This window comes from Perca fluviatilis, chromosome 18 (genome assembly GCF_010015445.1).
Source record: "Perca fluviatilis chromosome 18, GENO_Pfluv_1.0, whole genome shotgun sequence".
Taxonomy (NCBI): domain Eukaryota; kingdom Metazoa; phylum Chordata; class Actinopteri; order Perciformes; family Percidae; genus Perca; species Perca fluviatilis.
Genome location: NC_053129.1, coordinates 31,880,872 through 31,898,937, shown reverse-complemented (window position 1 = coordinate 31,898,937; position 18,066 = coordinate 31,880,872). Strand labels below are relative to the sequence as shown.

The following is an 18,066-nucleotide window of genomic DNA, read 5'->3' as shown; positions in this document are numbered from 1 at the left end:
AGTTCCCTGTCTTTCAGTAGTTTTTCTTTTGTCCCATAATTGATAAAGCACATACAACAGAAACTAAAATATAGTACTTATCGTACTCTAAAGGATGTGGGACAAAGTTGGCGCATCTTTTGTCATGTTCATATCGGATAAAATGCAGCTTTCTTCCTCCGAACAAGTTTTATCAACTATATCAAGCAGGAAAACTATTGAATATAAACTCCAGCAAACTGCTCCACTAGTATACAAGCACTGAAGCATCCCCCTTTCTCTCCTCTCATCAGCTGTTTTGTGACCTTCCGAAGTGTCCTCGAGCCAATACACAGAACCTGCCTCTTTATAACCGGCATCGTCTAAACGCCTAAAACGCAATAAGGACAAACGTATACATCACTTTGTATACACAGCTGCCAAATTGCCATATGATTTTTAAAAAGCTGCCTTTTGTTCATCACGTGAGGGATTGGTTGAACGTCGTCACATATGGATGCAGAATCTCTCCTCCGGCTTCTAATCACGGTGTGTGCTCGGCCTTGGCCCCGCAGCCCTCTGCCAGCGCTTCTCCAGTTGGACTTTGATGTGCCAATTTGCAAGTAGATGAATAATCTCATCTGCCCACTGATGGCGTGCGGGGGAGTCGCAGCTATTCTGGTGGCACTTGATGCAAATGTTTTGTTTTTTTGGCTCCTCCGGATTGCAGTAGCACCTCCCCTGGCCTCTGTTGCTCGTTCTTAATGTTAAACTTGCCAATTAGCCATCCAGGATATTCTATTTTTTTTTTTTTTTTTAATCTCTATATTTTTCCCATCATCGTTTGCGAAATGATTACTTTAACAAATAGGAATCTTTGTAAATGTTCAGCATGGTTCGTCTCTGATTCCCAGCCTGATCCTGGGGATTTTTTGATCATCATCGTTGACAATCAGGTTGGTTAAATCAAGCACCTGGAGCTTACATTCTGTTGTGAATGGCCAAGGCATTGGTGTTGTCGAAGGTAGGGCTTATGTCGGATTTAATTTCTTCTGATTTTTGTCGGTTTAATGTTGTAAATCTGTGACTTTTTTTTCTATGGCGGTGAGTCACATGTTCAGCTTCGGTCTAAAATAAGATTTTAAGCTACCAACAGCTGGAGTTATTCAACTTTTTGCAACAACACAAGTGACTCGGGTAACTTTCTGAATTCGGTTTAACATTGGTGGTAAAATCTGGACTTGACCAACTAAAATATTGGCATCCCTAGGAATGTGATTATGCGGACAAGTAGGCCTTATTCTGCAGCAGGAGGCCGGAGCCTAGCTTTTGTCCAGATAACCCTTTCTCAGGGCCAATCCTCTGCCTGGCCAGTAATCACTGCAGGCTTTGCTGCTCTGTGCTTTTGTGAATATTTTTTTTTTGTGTGTGTTGGGGGGGGGGGTTGGTTCCTGATTAGCGTTGTGGGAGACCTGGGCCAGTAATGAGACTGTCGAGTGGCTCCGCTGGACACAGTGGCCCCCTCTGATAAAAGCATCCGGGAGGATCCTGTTTGATTGGGTGTGTGATGCGCTCTGAAGAGGGTTGAAACCAAAGTTAACTTCCCCCTTTGACGGTGTTGCTACCTCCTGTGGTGATGTATCAACACGCTGCCTCTGAAACATACCGCAAGGCTTTGTGCGCTGCAGCCAGACCAGCTGGTGTTTAACAACCAACCGGGGAGTCTCTGCTGGTGGCCATTATTGTCTTTGACACGCAGTGACACCAAATTTTAACCAGGGCAGCAAAGTAACACATTCATCCAGCGGCCACAGTGGCTGATAAGCCTCCAAACTCCCCAGCCACTTGAGAATAACAACTGCACATAATGGCTGCTCACACTGGCGGGTAGACCAACTTCAACAATAGTCACCAGATACATGTAGCCTTGGTGGTAACAGGGTTTGTATTCTTAGTTTTCATAAAACTTGGGAATGTGTCTTTTAAAAACATTCACACAAGTCAGAATGGTGCTTGGTGTTGATACTGCCACATGGATTTAAGATCTGCAGCCTCAAAACGGTTCATCAGAAACTTTTACTGTTGGAGGCTAGAAGGTATTCAAGGACTTGACAATAACTTAATATTTATGACACCAAGGATATTGTAATTAAAAGCTAACAAATGAGTTCAGATGTATGTATTGAAACACACTTAATTAAGAGACTGAGAGAATACATCCGTTTACAAAGAACTTTAAAGAATTGTATACTTTCATTCTGTTAATCTCTTTTTCATTTAAGGAAGTGTTACAGTTAAGGAAGGCTGTGTTAAGTTGGGTAGAATTGTCTTTTTGGTTTACATTTGGGCCACCAAAAATTTACTTTGGCCACCAAATTTAGGGGCTGAGTGGCCTGTGGGGCCAGTGCTTAAAATATAAGCATCTAACCTTGGTATGAATTTTGTTGGGTTGAAATCGTAAGAGTGGAACAACGTTGAATGCTTTGCACATCAAATTATTTACTTGACTATTATATACTTTTTGATACCCAAATTCCTTGTCACATTATGTGTTGTTTTGGCTTATTCTTTGATTGGAAAAATACAACTTTAAACCGACGTCTTGTACAGCTGCGTCGTTACTTAACTTTAGTGCCTTTTTGAAGTTTGGCTTATTTTGTACTGGAAGTCCAGTTTCGTACGATTTTATTTATTTATTTTTTTTATTTTTTATTTTTTTAATATATGGTGATACCAGAAAAATCTTCTTCTGAATTTAATCCAAGCGCCCTCAGCTGCGGTTTCCTCAGAGGTTTTAATCTTTTCTAAAATGTATTCTCAGCTTGTGAAGCAACCGTGGCAGATGAAGTGTTGGGAGTCCGAAAAGTTACTGTCCTGCTTCTGTTGTCAGATCTGAGCCGGCTGGACGGGAGCTGAGTCAAATAGTCGCTGAGCTAATTGAAAAGAGGCGGAGAGAGACGTTTAGTTGTTTAGCGCGGTTGTAATCCCTGCATTAATACAGTGGCCACAGCGTGTTTTAAGGATTTAAAGCGTAATCCTTTGTTGGCTTTTGTCCGGCGCAGACTGGAGGTCTATACACTTTCAGATCATTGTTAATTAAGGAGATTGACAGGTGTCCACTTGTAATTCTCTCTTTTGAGTCATCGCAGGCGATGAGGAAAAGAAGACCAGAGTGTTGTGGAGTTATAATTGGAGCCCAACTGGGTGGTCCACTTAAAGTTTGTTGGTGGAGGAGATAATCAAACATGAAAACTGAATGACAAAGACAAAATGATAATGCGCCGACAGCAGTCTGCCTGCTGGCTGGTAATTGTACCTTTTTGACTACTTTTTGCAGCAGAAAACCGGTGGAATATTTCCTGCATGACTTCCCTTTCAGTGATCAGGTCATTATTTCAGTATTTTCTTTCATTTTAATGATTTTTTTAGGAGTTCCAAAATGCTTAACTGTTTGCCATTAGTGTGCCGACATTTTACTCTCCTGATAGTTAGCCTTTTATAACTATCAATTATCAGATTGTCCAACATGATCGAGGTTCCTTTCTCACAAAAGATCGGTAAAACCTACTGTGACATTTTATATCATTCTTTTTTTCATTACATTTCTATTAAATGGTTAAGGTTAATAATGTACAATAGGATACTAATGTAGCCCAGAGTTTGTCTTTGATTGTCAAGTGTTGTCAATCTCAACAAGTTTGATTGGCACATTTTTGTGTCCCACGATGCTTCTAGCTGTTTAGGCTTTATGTTCTCTCAAAAGCACGTTATGTTGGAAACTTCGTGTTCATGGAGCAAACAAATTTTATTTAAGAATTTACGGATTTTGAATGTCTGTACAAATGACAAATCAGCTGTTTTTTTTAGCTTTAAAGGGTTGACTTCAAATACGCAGTATGTCGGCGAGGGCAATAAGAGAAAAACAAGTCATGCCAGCAGCTCTGTGAGGCTGTCCTTCGGCTGTGCTTTGAGCTAAATGCTAACATGCTGAAGTTTACCATGTTCACCATCTTAGTGTAGTTTGTTAGCACGCTGACGTTAGCTAATTAGCACTACATTAATGGCGTGTTTCCACTGCATTGCTCCTCTGATCGACTCTTTATTTTTTTTGTACCAGTTCTTTTCTCTTTGCGTCCTCCACTGTAGATAGTACTCCCTCAGGGTAGGCGGTAATCTCGGCTGATCGTCATAGCAACGCGGTGTGAAACTGCCTTGACATCTTGAACACCTATTCTCACCAACAAGGCCCTGGACCGCCACTGTCAAGGACTCTCAAACCCCCCCCCCCCAACCCTAGTCACCACACTTTGCACTGACCTTCTTCCTGGACTATACATACTATATGCTGTATATTTTTTACATTCTGCACTCAACCTATTCGTCCTCCTTTTTCTGTGCTGAACAGCTATTTTTGTTTATTCTTATTACTGTTCAACATGCTTGTTGGTTTGTTTTTATGTATGCACCAAATACCAAGGCAAATTCCACGTAAGTGTAAAGGCTGTTTTTTGGTTCTGCGGAGGCTCCACACGGAGCTCTCGCCGTAGCCTACGTAAGTGGCCTGATGTTTAGACTTGTGCGCTGGTGTGTGCGTCGAGCCTGTGTGTGTGTGTGTGTGTGGTAGAGCGAGGGAGAAGTGAGAGAGTAGTGACTCTAGAGTCCTAGTGAGAGAAACAAAGTGTCTCCCCTGTTCTTTCTGACCAAATGTGTACCAGGAAAAGTTAACTCGCTCCTTGATTTCATGTTGTTTATGGATAAAGAGAACCAGGAAATGAGTCGGTGGGGTGGGGGGGGAATGCAATGCTACCACGCCACGGCCGAGCGACGTGCGTCGCCACGACGTGTAGTTAAATTTTTAGAGGTGCACGTCAGGCTACGCCGTAGATTTGTGTCTTCACGTACCTACGTACGTAGCAATGGCGTAGATTTTACGCAGAAGTATAAATCAGCCTTAACTTAGTGTGGCAGTAAAGACTTTTCTGATTAAATCCTTTTATCAGCAACCAAAGAGGAACATCTACACATCGATTGTACGGCTAGTATACGTAGGGTATGGCATAGTTTTGCAGGTTGCCTTTTTATTTATTATATTTAAATCCTTGTTTTTATTCCGTGAGTGAATAAAGAAGTTGCAGTTGCTATTGACAGTAGGTCAGCTATTTAAAAATGGCAGGTTTGTGCAGGATGTCTTGAGTTGGTACCAGCTACTATCCGCAACTTGCTAATGGAAAGCCAAAAGAGTTGAGCTTTGCTATCTAGCAAACAAGCCCGCTTTTCCACCAATTATGAGTGGAACATTGTAATTTAAGGGTGTTGCAATGGAAGTCAACAGTAGTAGCAAGATATCGCATTGATTACCTGCTGGCTTTTGTTCAGTTATTACAGATGTCATCCAAAAACAAGAATGGACCAACTATTCATGAGACCACTACACACTTTTTTTTTTTTTTTTTTCTCACTTGAAATCTTCACTGACTACGTTTACATGCACATAATATTCAGTTTTTTGCCCTTATTCTGAAAAAGACGATATTCCGACTAAGATGTTTATATGGCTAATGAAATTGAATATTCCCCTTGATATGTAGCCATGGAAAATGAGAAATTTTAAAAAAAAAAAATTTTTCTTCAAATTTTTCCAGCAGTGGCGGACTTGTTGGACCGTGCGAACACAGCGTCCCTATTTCATTCCTTCAACCAGCTTCTTGAAAAGGTCGGCGTAGCGATGTGTGCGCATATCCAAAAACCTGTTGATATCCAAGTCTTTGATCATGTTTAAAAGTAGCTGTGTTTCTCCTTCATATCCGGTCTGCAGCCCTGCAAACTATTGGCTGGTTGGTTTGTGTACAACAACCACAGCAACGCACAGAGCTGACCTTAAGCCGTGAACAGGCAGGAGGCCGTAAACTGTGGCTAAAAACCCACATTGAGACACGTATTCGGATCGCTGTATACATGTCCAAAGAATGCCTCTAAAACCTGAATAATACCAGAACAGGGATATGCTGTTTAACTGACCTGTATCATATTAGGAATATTGTCATATTCGGAATAATAGTGGAAAATATACTCATTGTTGCATTCTCCATCCTTTCTATTCAACCTGTGGAATATGACCCTAATGTCGCCACGGTTCGCACCTCAGGTCAATGAAAACCTGCTATTTTTATTTTATTTTTGGTTCTAGCTGGGAAACAACTTTTCAGGTTCCGATATTTATTTTAAAATTTACGCTACATTCGCAAATATTCACATTTGAGAAGCTGTAACGAGAGAACCTTTTGTAATATTTGCTCAAAGGGGCTGTACTCGATTCAGAAAACCAAGTGGTCTGGGATTGCCTCCACGCGGCTCTCGCTGGCCGCTCCCCGCTCGTCAAACACCGAACACTTTGTCACGGATACCGATGCACGAGGCACTCGCATGCACACGTGAAACACAGCACAGAGGAGCTCAGATCACAACCCAAGTCACATTTGTTTACTGCTATATTAATCTTCTGAATTTCAAGAAAAAGCCCTTCAAGTTATAGTAATTATTTTTCTGTGGATGGACTAATTGATTAATTGTTTCAGCTCTAAACCGATTCATCAATATTGAAATGAATAATTAGTCGCATCCCCTAGTTGTAAATATGTAAAGTTATTGTGATGTGTTTGATAAACAAACATTCTCTCAAAATCCTCTTGGTCCCTGATGGGACATAAGGCTTCGACGGTGAGACGTCGTCTAACTTCTAAACAACGCGTCCTGCTCCAGCTCTAATATCTACACTCGCTTCATACTTCAATCCTAAATCGTCAGATTCGACTTCTGTGAACTCGTATTTGTCCAAATTTTTAGACCGACTTCTTCCCAGGTTCGTGAATCTGGGCCTCTGGGTCCTTTTCATGGCACCCTTCACCCACCCTGAGCTGAGCCACTCAGCAGTCCTGCCCCCTATAAACAAACAAGTCCGTGGCTCGCAGCTGGTCATCGCCTTGGCAACAGTGAATCTGGAAGAAGCCGTTAGCTCCTTTTTTTTTTTTTCTTTTTTTTTTTTTTTTTAAGTGTGTCTTTGTGAAGGGCTTGCAGCGATGGAACCAGGGTACTTGAGGTGTCCACAATGCTGCCGGCTGAATGCTTATTTCATTTTCTGAACAAAAAATGCAAATGTGGCGCCGCTGCTTTCCCTCGCCTCCTGCCACCCCCTCCTCCTCCACCGCTCCTCTCCAGAGCCGGCCGTGAGTCGGCGTTTGAAAAACCTTAATTTTGTCATGACAACTGATTTTGTTCGGTGTCAATGACAGAAATTAAATATTTTGGTGTTTACTCTGTTTTGGTTTTATTTTAGATTAAAGATTAAAGCTGATTTCAGTTGGGTTAATTAGTTTCCATGTTTAATGTCAAATCTTTCAAGTTTTGGCTTCTTAACAATTAAACTACAGGATTTTTTTCAGGTTTCGTCGCATTTCGTCAACTCGGATAATGTAAATGTGAAGGGTTTCTCCCTTTTTTTATTTTTTTTTTAATGATCCAGTTTAGTATTTAAAGTGAATCACATGTTAAAGTTTTAGGTAAAACCTAAAAGAACTAGAAGGGCACTCGGAGAGCGCAGACCTCCAACAAGCAATGTTAACGAAAAGTGACAAATTGTATATCCACCCCGGGCCAGTAGCTTTATTTATTTATTTATTTATTTTTTTTTTTTTTCATAATCCTGCTGACAAACAATCTAAGCCGAAAACATAACCTCCTTGGCGGACGTAATATAAACAAACTGCTCCGTACCGCCGCTGCTGCTTTTAATAGTGTATTTAAAGATCAAATTTAGGATAAACTGTCGTCAGTCCCCTTCCTTCTCCTCTCTTTCTTCCCAAACTTCAAGCCTAGCTCAGCGGAACCACTTCTGAACATGTCGTCTTTTGTTCTCCGCAGATTCCAGGCAGAACAGTTTGCTGGGAGCGCCTCCCTCTTACCACCAGCCCCAGTATCCAAGGTGAGTCGGCCGGTTTGTCTGCTTTTTTTGTTGTAAATCTGCGTTTTCTTCTCGTCGTTGCAAGTAAAGTTCATGGTTAGCGTGCTGGCATGTACGTCTTCCTCATTCTTGTGAAAGACATTTTGCCTCCCTTTTTATTTTTATATATATTAAAAGAAATATAGCAAGAAGATTTCCTCATCCTTTTCATTAAACTTCCCTCTGTGTTTCCTTTTAACAATAATAGTGCATTGAACATCATGTCAAGGCCTTGGTTTGGGGTCTTTGTAGCAGATTTCCAGCCTTTCTACACCAGCGCTCTGCCTTCCTTCCATCGGGGGCTTTGCTGCTACTGAATTAAGATTTTTCCCTGACGCTCAAAAACAAATTTCTCTTGAGGAGGTTTGTGCAACTTAATGAGGCATCACTAATGCTGTAGGAGGCTGCGTCGTTCCCTGTGCTGCCGACGTCGCTGCCCGCTCAGTCCAGCTATTGAGTCTGGATCCAGACCCTCTCCAAAGTCCCAATCAGGTTCTCTAGTTCAACTTTTCAGGCCCATTGTGGCTCCGTGTCACCTCGGGTCAGTAGTTATTAGCGGCGACTGAAAACAGTTTCTTTAACTACTCGGGACCGGACCAAATGAAATGCAGGAGGAACTTGGAGAAGAGGGGATTATCTAAGTTAAGTCTGGCGCTGGCCAGAGTGTGACATGGTTCAGTAATGAGGGATGGGGCTGTTGCTCTTAGCTTCTTCTCTCTTCATTGTTACTTAGAAGAGACTTTTAATATCACTGTTGCATGGACACATTGTCCAGCCGGCGGTTTGGAGGGCCGTGGCGTGCCGACTTTACTCTCGGTCCCACGGAAGCAATGCGGCTCGCCTCATTTCAGGGATGAGGACGATCCGAGCCATATGTGAATATGGTTTATTTCATGCTCTGTTCTTTCATGTGCATCTTTGCTAAGTCATCTGAGAGGAGAGGCTGTTTTATCTCTTCGAGAGCTCGATCCCTCGGTAAACGCCAGTCGAGGGGGATTTTAGCGAGGTCACTTTTAAAGCGGAGTTAAAGGTCGCCTCATTTTTTTTTTTTTTGAGCACAAGGTCCATAATTTCATCCCTGTAACACCGATAGATGTAAACTTTTTCAGTGGTAAAATCAGACTTGTTTTTGTCTCTTAAGGAATAAAATAAGACATGCTGAGTGAAAGACAAATGTTAAAGAATCAATTAGGGAAAGTTGATCTCCTCTACTTTATGGTCAAACACTTCCTGATCTAAACCATAACTTTAAACTCTATTTCTTTTTTTTAAATAACATTTCTTTTTATGAGCTGCAACTCATAACTATTGTTTTTATTAATGACTGCACATGATGTCAGAAAATCAAGGAAAATGTTCATCTTTTTGTTTGACCAACAGTCAAACAAATTTTAAAAGTCAGATTCAGATTTTAATAATATAAAAAGTGGGAGAATGAACACCTCAGGGAAGCCACAACCAAATATTGATCGAAGCTCTGTTCTTGCTTGAAAAATCACTGAACCGGTTAATCGATTATCAAAATAGTTTGTCATGAATCATGATTAAATAACTGAAGGCGTAGGTCGGTTTTATTACTTGGAACAATATGTTGATTTTACTCAAAGGAAGATATTGAAGAGTCTAATTTTAGTACCAGAACTCCTGTTGGATGATACTCAGCCCTGCCAATAAAGCCAGTAGAGCTTTTAATTTTGAACTACAATCTGGACGAGTCATGAGTCAAAAGACGGTCTCTGGTTTTGATCGATGCCCCCCTTGCTCTTTTAATCCTCGTTGGATACAAGTGTCCATTGTGTCACTTTTTTTTAAGTAAAGCATAAAGTCGTGAGAAATCAATTAAAAGGCAACGTATTTCTGAGACTACCTGAGAAATGTGCCATAATAGTTTTTTATTTCGTGCTTTTCAACCAAAGGTGACGTGTTTTTAACTGCATTAACAGATTCAGAGATGTTTTAAATTTCAGGTAATTCTTCTTCCAAGGTCTTTTCTTTATCCTCTTCTGACAGAAAACTAAAATATTTGTATTGATTGAATCCTTGGTGAAAGTCTGCTTAAACACGTTTGATGTGTGGCGGTCTCCAGGCAGCAGCCGCAGCGCAGCAGCAGCAGCAGCAGCAGCAGTACGGGGCCAGCCGGGGTCACGGTTGGGATCGGGCCGCGCAGTCGCAGCAGTCGGCCTACCAGCAGAACATGAGCCGTGGGCAGGGAGGGGCGCCGGCGGGGGGCACCTACCAGCAGCGCTACCACGACCGCCAAGACGACTGGCGCGGTCGCAGGGACACCCGGGGACCACAGCATCAGGTAACCACTTGAAATCAAACCAACAGCTCGTCCGTGCTGACGAGCTGGGGGGGGGGGGGGGCGGAGTTTCATCATCAACACGCGGCGATTAAACTCGATACGTTGAGTAAGACAACTTTGATTTTCCTGTCCGCTTATTAAAGCGCAACTCTCTCCAAAATGCAACCTGGGGTCTTTGTGTGACTGTTCCCGAGTCAGACTTTCGTTTAAAAGCATACTTAGGACGGAAGCGCCACTTTTAGGATTACCGTATTCTCGTTTTGGGTCAAATGGCCTTTTGAATGGGAGAGCTAGGGGCGCTGCTATGATCGCATCAAAATCAACATTTTAAAACCACTAAGAAGGCTCGACACAACATGAGACGTTGCTCCAAGCATCACCAGGGCCTCTACACATGAACTCAGCATAGACAACATTGGTTGTGTTCACAGAGTTTACTAAAAAAGGTTTTAACGACTCACTGCAGCTGTTGGTTTTTCCGCTCGCTACCACCTCGGCAGTCAAAAATAGGCGATCTCCGAATAGGAATGAACGGACTCCATAGGAGGAAATGTCATTCTTATAGGAGGCTCCTTGTACAGCTACAAGGTCAATATTTTTTTTCCACTAACGACAAAACAACAAATAATCCGTGCATTTATATGGCGCTAAGCTTTAGGAGCTTTCCGTCTTTACTCTGCTCCCTGTTACGTTGCATTCGGAGATCAACTACTTTTGATGGCGGCGAGCGGAAAAGCCAACTGCTAAAGTGAGTTGTTCAAAACACTTATTTTCAGTAAACTCTGTACACAATATTCTCAATGCTGGAGTTAATGTGTAGCTAGAGTCCCTGGTGATACATCATGTTGTGTCGAGCCTTCTTAGTGTTTTAAAAATAGTGATTTTGATGTGATCGTAGTAGTGCCCCTACCACTCCCATTCAAAAGGCCATTTGACCCAAAACGAGAATACGCTAAAATCTTAAGTGCTGCTTCCGGCCCAGTTATGCTTTTAAAACGAAAATTGTACTCTGGTACATACACACAAAAAGACCCTAGGTTTCATTTTGGCGAGAGTTACGCTTTAATAAAAGGTGTGAAAAGCGGAAGTTTGGCAGCCGTCCCGTTACGGACAGAGCAAAAACTAATGTGATTGGATGGTGACGCCAGTCCACTCAACTTGTTGTGAAATTAATGAAACTCCTTTTTGAGGTGATCGTTGCGATTGGTTAGTGTGAATTTTTTTTGAAAGCATTTTTTTTTTTTTTTTTTTCTCGTAATCTTAACTTTTTAATCGTGTGTTTTACATTTTTTGATTCGTGATTTATTCTTTGGAAGATGTTAAATGTTGCTGATGGCTTAAGAAGCGCTCGATTTACGCCGAATATTGTTTTTCCTATGGTTTTATTTATCTTTTGAACGATACAAATGATGAATCTGTAAATTTTTTCGAGGATTCGTTAAATATTTAGTCTATAAGAGAGTGTGAGGAAATTGTAAAATAATGCTTGTTTTGTCCTACTGACGGTCTAAAGAATATTCGGCTTACAGTAAAATGAGGAAAGAATCGAATCCAAAAATCTACTAACTGATGAAGATATTTCAAACAGACCTTCATGAGACCCAGAAACACACATGCAGACTGTGCTCTGATTGGTCAACGGCTACTTCCTCTGTTATTTTTTTTGAAGAAAGTTTGAACATTCAAATGTGGAGGTTGTCAGTTTCTCCCCCAACTTCTCTGCTTTGGTTCAAACTTTGAAAATAACTGACGAGACTTTAGAGGAAGTTCAGTGTTTAAAATCTCAAATTTAAAAACCTTTTTTTTTTTTTTTTTTTTGGTTTATTTGGCTAAAACCCAGTCTGTTGGAGTTCAACCAGTGACACGGCAGCATTAAAGGGCCAGTTCACACATTTAATATGACTTGTGTAGGGTTTTTCTGTCCAGGTTTTTTAGGTTGGGGTTGTCCTTGGGTCAAATTTGACCCGTTTCCAAAGTTTATATCAGAAATATGGGTTTCTTAACAACCAAATTACCCAAAAATAACATGTATGCATAATGTACGTTGTATGGAACCTATATAACATTCGTTGAATTTGGGGTGTTTTATTCAATTTTATAGCATTTGGAAAAAAAAAAAAAAATTTCAAAACCGTATATCCTGACTAAAGTTTTGATTCACTCAACATCCTCTGATCTCATCTAGTAGTCAAAACAATTCAGAATTTCTGCTTTTTTTTTTTTTTTTTTACTCAGAAATTAAGTAGAATGTCATTTAAATTAGGTTTAATGACCATGAATTTAAAAAAAGCGTTGAGAAAAGTGTCAAACGTGTGAAGTCTCAAAAACATTGTTTTAAAAAAAAAAAAAAAAAGGAAGTTTGTTTTCAATGTTGACCCTGAAGGACGACCGATTCGTGGTGGACGGGAAGACGGCGCCAGGGTTAAAATGCCTTTCCCAACATAACGGCAGCGGGTCTCCTGGCTTTTTAAAAAGGATTATTTCTGCACTGGATGAGTGTAATCGGTGTAAACTGACCCTTTTTTGATGAAGCTGCGGCCAAAAACCAAACAATTGGAAAAAGATATATTTACGTTGCTAAGTTTGACAAACGTGTTAATTCCTTTAAAGGATCGTTATGTTTTTAAAACGCGGCGCTTTGTGAAACTCCGCCGCCACATTGCATGAAAAGTTTTAATCAAAGCACAAATGAAATACTAAATGTCGCCATTTTTTTCCCCCCTTGTCACCATGAAAGCAGAATTAAAGTCAGTGAATTCAAGGTTTGTTTTTTGGTTTTTATGGCTTTGAATGATATGTTTTTATTTATTTTTATTTATTTTTTTTATTTGATGTGAAGCAAAATGTGACTTTTCCAGCTAAGAAGAGGACAAACATAATATCAAAATCACTGTTGCAGATAAAAATGAATTGATTTTAATTACACTGCTCCAACTTGGCTATGCCTGGAACTGTTTTAATTTAGATTTTATTGGCAGCTTTTGCAGCAGTGGTGTTATTCAGAATGTGTCTTTAGTCGGTTACGTTGTTGTAACGTTGTTGTAACGTTGTGATGCTGTTGTGTTTCAGGCCTACAGCTCTGGCAGAGGTTACCCCGCGCCTCCTCCATCCAGAAGATACAACTGGAACTAAACTCAAAGTTTGACTTTGGGACTTTCAGGGTGTGGGCCCGGATATTTTTAGGGGAGACATGTCCCTTTTTTTTCTTTTCTTTTTTCCAGTGTATTGTCTTCTTGAACAATGAAATTGTGTTTTTATTTTTTCCTTTTTATTCTTACACAAAAAAATCGTAATATGTAACTTGTGATTTTTAAGACAAACGGCCTGTAAAACTTGTCAAATACAAGTAAGTCAAGGACAAAGTGTCCCGCTGTGTTTATTTTTTGAGATAAATCTCTCCAAAAGTGGTTCATGTGTTTAAAAAGGTAACAAACATGTGTAATAAAACAATAACCATAATGTTTGGGTTATATTTGTCTGACAGGAATGGTAGTCTATAAAGGAAATGCCTTTTTATTTATTTTTTTGCACTTAAAATGTACTTCAATTTAAAAGAAGTGAAAAAAAAAAACTCCCAATAGAATCAAAATGTTATCACAAAATGAAAAGGGATATTTTAGATTAAACTGCATATGATCTGAAGCATTTTCTGATGAATATTCTGGTACATAGAAGTGTCAAAGGGGCCAAAAATAGCACGGTTTAAATATCCAAATGCAGTCTTTATACCATTCACTCGGACTATAAACTGTAATTGTGCTGTTGCTCCAAATGCATTTTAGAACCCCCTTTTTTTTCTTTTTTTTTGGGCTTCAGGCTCCACAAAAAAGCATTTAAAATGTCCAAAATGAAAATGTCATTTATTCAATACTGGAAACAAATTGTGACAATGAAGATTTGCTGATTTACTTTCAATCAAAAATATTTCTCCATTTGTTAAATCCCGAACCCGCCTGGAATTATAATTTTATTTTTTTTCAAACCGGCCTCTATTGCTTCACTTTGTATTAACTTCATATATAAACCCGCAATAATTTAATTTGTCTGGAAATGAATGGGAAGCACAGTGCGCGTGCCTCCATCCTGAATCCCCTCAAATCAGATGTGATGGTTTAAACGCAGCAGCAGACACATCTGTCCGTTACAAAAACAAAAAAACATTTTAATGAAGAGTGAGAAAATACATTAACATTCAGACCAGGCTCAAAGCTCTAATATACAGTTTATCTTTGCGCCTTGTTGCTCAAAACCACTCTTGTGTTCTTTGAGTCCCTGTGTGCGTAAAGGAACCAGAACTTTACGCACGGAAAGAAGAAGGAAAAACGTCTGGTGCTCGTTTTTGTCCTCCAGCCGGTTCTTTCAAAATTCCATCCGAGAATGCCTCCCCACAGGCCCGCCCCCGTCTGTCCTCCCGGTATTCCTACCAAGTTCTCCCGTACAGTAAATTGGAGCCGATCATGCTGTTTGTGTACTCGATTAGCGCCGCGTCCGCCTGCGTCATGTTAATCTGACCGTGCAGTCCCATCGGTGGACTTGGGGACAAATCCTCCAGCTCCTCCGTGGACGACAGCTGGTTCACCTGCTGCGGGGTCGCCGTCATGGCCTCCCCCGCGCTGCTCTGTCGGTTTCCGGTCTGGTTGGAGCCGCTGGAGTCGTTCCGGCAGCCCTTACCGTTCTTGGAGAGAACCGGGGATACGGAGGAGGCGCGGTGGCTCGTTGAGCACAGACCTCCGCCTCCCCCAGCGCCGCTTCCCTCCTGCTGCTGCTGTGCGTGCCCGGCCTTGTCCTTGGCCTGCCGCTTCAGCTTGTAGCGGTGGTTCTGGAACCAGATCTTGACCTGGTTCGGGGTGAGGTGGATCAGCCCGGCCAGGTGCTCTCTCTCCGGGGCGGACAGGTACTTCTGCTGCTTGAAGCGCCGCTCCAGCTCGTACACCTGCGCCTGCGAGAAGAGCACCCGGCGCTTCCTCCGCGGCGCCGCGTGCAGCGTCACCATGGACTTGGCGCCGGAGTCCATCCCGGCCAAGCTGCCCACCATCCCGGACATGTTCATCCCGCCGGGGGGGCCCATGAATCTGGAAACTTGGCGAACAAATGATCAACGTTTTGAGAAGAAAAAAATATACAACCGCTCACTGCTGAAGTTAAGTGTCGACATTTAATCCAAGAAAACATCTTTGATCTCATCTTTAAATCTATCAGCAAACATGGTCTTTATCGAAATGCTGATAATTTGTTGACTTGTTGAAAAACATTTTTTTTTATTTAAAACTATTAAATTTGAGAATGAAATAAGCCGAAGTAGAACAAAAGTAAGCGTTTTTGCGTTTTACTGTAAAAGCTTCGAATCCATTTAGGATATAATCCCAATATCAAAACAAAACTTATGAATTTAAAGAGTTAATTTGGCCATAAACACGTTGCGGTGTTATATGATTAAAAATTATACTTACATTATTAAACACACAGAAACTTTAAGTAACTTAAAATGTTTTAAAGTCGCTAAACGGAACTCTGAGGTCAGTTTGAAGTTCTAATTAAGGGAGTTAAAAGTAATCGTTATATAGACTATATTTAACGATTTAAAACATTTAAAGTCACGATGGCGCACCATAAACACTTTGTAGTCATTATATAATGATTAAAAATGTTATTAAGTCGATAAACTTTGAAAAGTAATTGTTTTAACGTGACTTAACTGAATTCTGACAAGGCCAGTTTGAATCCTAATATGGGGAGATTAAAGACATTTCGGTGCCATAAAATAAAGAGTAGAATGACTTTTTTTTTTTTTTTTTTTTTTTCAAACTTCTCAGATTTATAAAAATGTAATTAAAGCTTCTCTGACTGAGAAGGCCAGTCTAATGTCCTATCAGGGAGATATGAGAAGACGTTTCGGTGCCATAAAATACACCGTAAAATGGCACCGTAATCTCACGGAGTTCTCTTTTAGTTCAGACATTTTGGAACATCTTTCTATCGTGCATAAAAGCCCACGCGAAATTAATAAATTACTATTAACTTTGACACTTAGTGTTTTAAAGTGTATTCTGAGAAAGGCCAGATTGAAGTATAAATAGATGGAAAAGTTTAATTTTTAGATGCCATAAAATAAATAGTAAAGGGTCACTTTAATCTCACGGAGTTCTTTTTAGTTCAGACACATTTTGGATCATTTTTCCATCGTGCGTAAAAGCTGCAGGCCAGAGTATCCAGGTCACATTTTTCAGATAAAAAAATAAAACTTTTAATTGACTCTTCTCTTACTGAGAAGGCCAGTTTAAGTTCTAATAGAGGGAGATAATCGTAGAAATTCCAGTGCCATGACATAAAAAAACAAAAAGCTCACTTTAGTCTATTTAGTTCACACATTTTGGCACATTTTCGTTCGATCGTGCGTAAAAGCACACGCGTAATTAATAAACTTTAAAACTAAGTGTTTAAAAAGTAAATTCTGAAAAGGCCATGCAGTTTGAAGACCAACTAGAGGGAGATGAAAGCAGGAATTTATTTCCCATAAAATGAACAGTAAAAGGTCTCCGGTCAAACAACAAAATTCCATCGTGCGTAAAAGTGAGTCCGTCACATTTTCTACCTACTTTCTAAAAATTCTCAGATTAAAAAAAAAAAAACGACGCTCCTCTTACTTGTCGGGTATCTGGGCTCGGGGTTGCTGTACCACGCTGCCGCCGCCCCTCCGCCCCTCACCGTCTCCTGGTAGGACGGCAGCTCACCCACGTTGCCGATGCCGCCGTTACAGAACCCTCCTACGGCCCCGGAGAACTGCGGGACCCCGTGGTGGGGCACATGGTGGTAGGGCCCGGCGGGTCCCATGGCTGCTGCTGCGGCTGAGGAAGAGGAGGAGGATGTGGATGAAGAGGAGGACAGGTGGTGATGGTGATGATGATGGTGATGGTGATGGAGATGAGGCGGCTGATGCTGCTGCTGCTGCGCCGGGTGCTGATGATGCTGCATACCGGGCTGATGGGAGACTTGCTGCTGCCGGTAGGAGCCCAGATGGGAGCCGAGGCTCCCCGCAGCGGGATCCACGCCTCCAAACCTCCGGTAGCTGTCCTCCATTGGGCTCAAAATGTCGGTGACTGAGAAGGGGGTGGAGTGCTTTGGGCTGAAGGACATGTTGCGGAGTGGACACCCCGTGCTCTGGCTGGATGTGGTCGGGTCTGCCTGCCTGCGTCCCCCTCCCTCCCTCCCTCCCGGCTTTTTTTGCGTCTTCTGTCTCCCTGGGAAGAAGTCCAGCTGTTCGGCTGCAGGCAGGAGGAGACGAGTTGCCCTTACTCCGCCGGACTCCGACTCCCATCGCACAGGGAGAGACTGGAGGAGATGGGCGGAGCGACGCGGACACAGCCGCCAACAATGGCAATTGACATTTCAGAGGTAAGTGGAGAAAATGGTTTGGACCTGCTTACTTCTGCTGCTGCTGCTGCTGCTGCTGTTTTTTTGGTTTGCGAGGTTTGACCCAAAACAAAAACGCGGAGGCACAAATTCTTTTGAAGCCACACGAGAGCATCACTCTCCGGGGATTTACTTTGTTAGAACCCTGACATTACAACAATGTATTATCCCAGTTTAATATGAGTAAATAACTATAAATAGTTATAACATTTGTCTTCTATTGTTTAGAAACGCAGGTTATGGTTTCGAACTGGCTGTCCACGACTTTTAACTTGGACTTTTCCCTCTGACGTAACTTTAGGCTGTAACACCGACACCTGTTGTTTTTGTGTATTTGCGCGTGGGCGTTTTGTCTCGGTTTCATTTCCAATTACGCACGACTGGATCTGAATCATTC

General features: G+C 41.5%; 2 protein-coding genes across 6 annotated transcripts in view; one reads left to right on the top strand and one right to left on the bottom strand.

Annotated features, from left to right (window-relative positions):
- The window catches only part of xrn2 (5'-3' exoribonuclease 2), a 49,426-nt gene extending 35,697 nt beyond the window's left edge, over positions 1 to 13,729 (top strand). The window contains exons 29-32 of one of the 4 annotated variants that reach the window (XR_005636999.1): positions 7,876 to 7,936; positions 10,041 to 10,259; positions 13,000 to 13,021; positions 13,329 to 13,729. Coding sequence is in view for 1 of the 4 variants with exons in the window: in XM_039782186.1 (XP_039638120.1) it covers positions 7,876 to 7,936; positions 9,801 to 9,805; positions 10,054 to 10,259; positions 13,329 to 13,391 (335 nt within the window). In the remaining 3 variants the exon portion in view is untranslated. Of the gene's footprint in view, positions 1 to 7,875; positions 7,937 to 9,800; positions 9,806 to 10,040; positions 10,260 to 12,996; positions 13,022 to 13,328 lie in introns of all 4 variants that reach the window. The other 3 variants (XR_005637001.1, XM_039782186.1, XR_005637000.1) reach the window with 3 other exon arrangements.
- Positions 13,730 to 14,135: 406 nt separating this feature from the next.
- nkx2.4b (NK2 homeobox 4b) lies at positions 14,136 to 17,473 on the bottom strand. 2 transcript variants are annotated; one of them, XM_039782188.1, is made up of 3 exons: positions 17,234 to 17,473; positions 16,904 to 17,104; positions 14,136 to 15,338 (listed from the first exon to the last, which is right to left on the bottom strand). In XM_039782188.1, exons 1-3 carry the CDS (start codon positions 17,391 to 17,393, stop codon positions 14,680 to 14,682), a joined length of 1,020 nt encoding a protein of 339 aa, XP_039638122.1. In that variant the 5' UTR covers positions 17,394 to 17,473; the 3' UTR covers positions 14,136 to 14,679. The 2 variants fall into 2 exon arrangements, with proteins under 2 accessions (XP_039638122.1, XP_039638121.1); XM_039782187.1 differs by having other exon boundaries at positions 16,904 to 17,473.
- Positions 17,474 to 18,066: the final 593 nt, after the last annotated feature.

Bases quoted from the DNA above. Each gene is read 5' to 3' on its own strand.
- nkx2.4b (XM_039782187.1), bottom strand. From the start codon at position 17,393: ATGTCCTTCAGCCCAAAGCACTCCACCCCCTTCTCAGTCACCGACATT. The intron at 15,339-16,903 runs GTAAGAGGAGCG...TTGTTCGCCAAG, and splicing joins CGAGCCCAGATACCCGACAA to TTTCCAGATTCATGGGCCCC.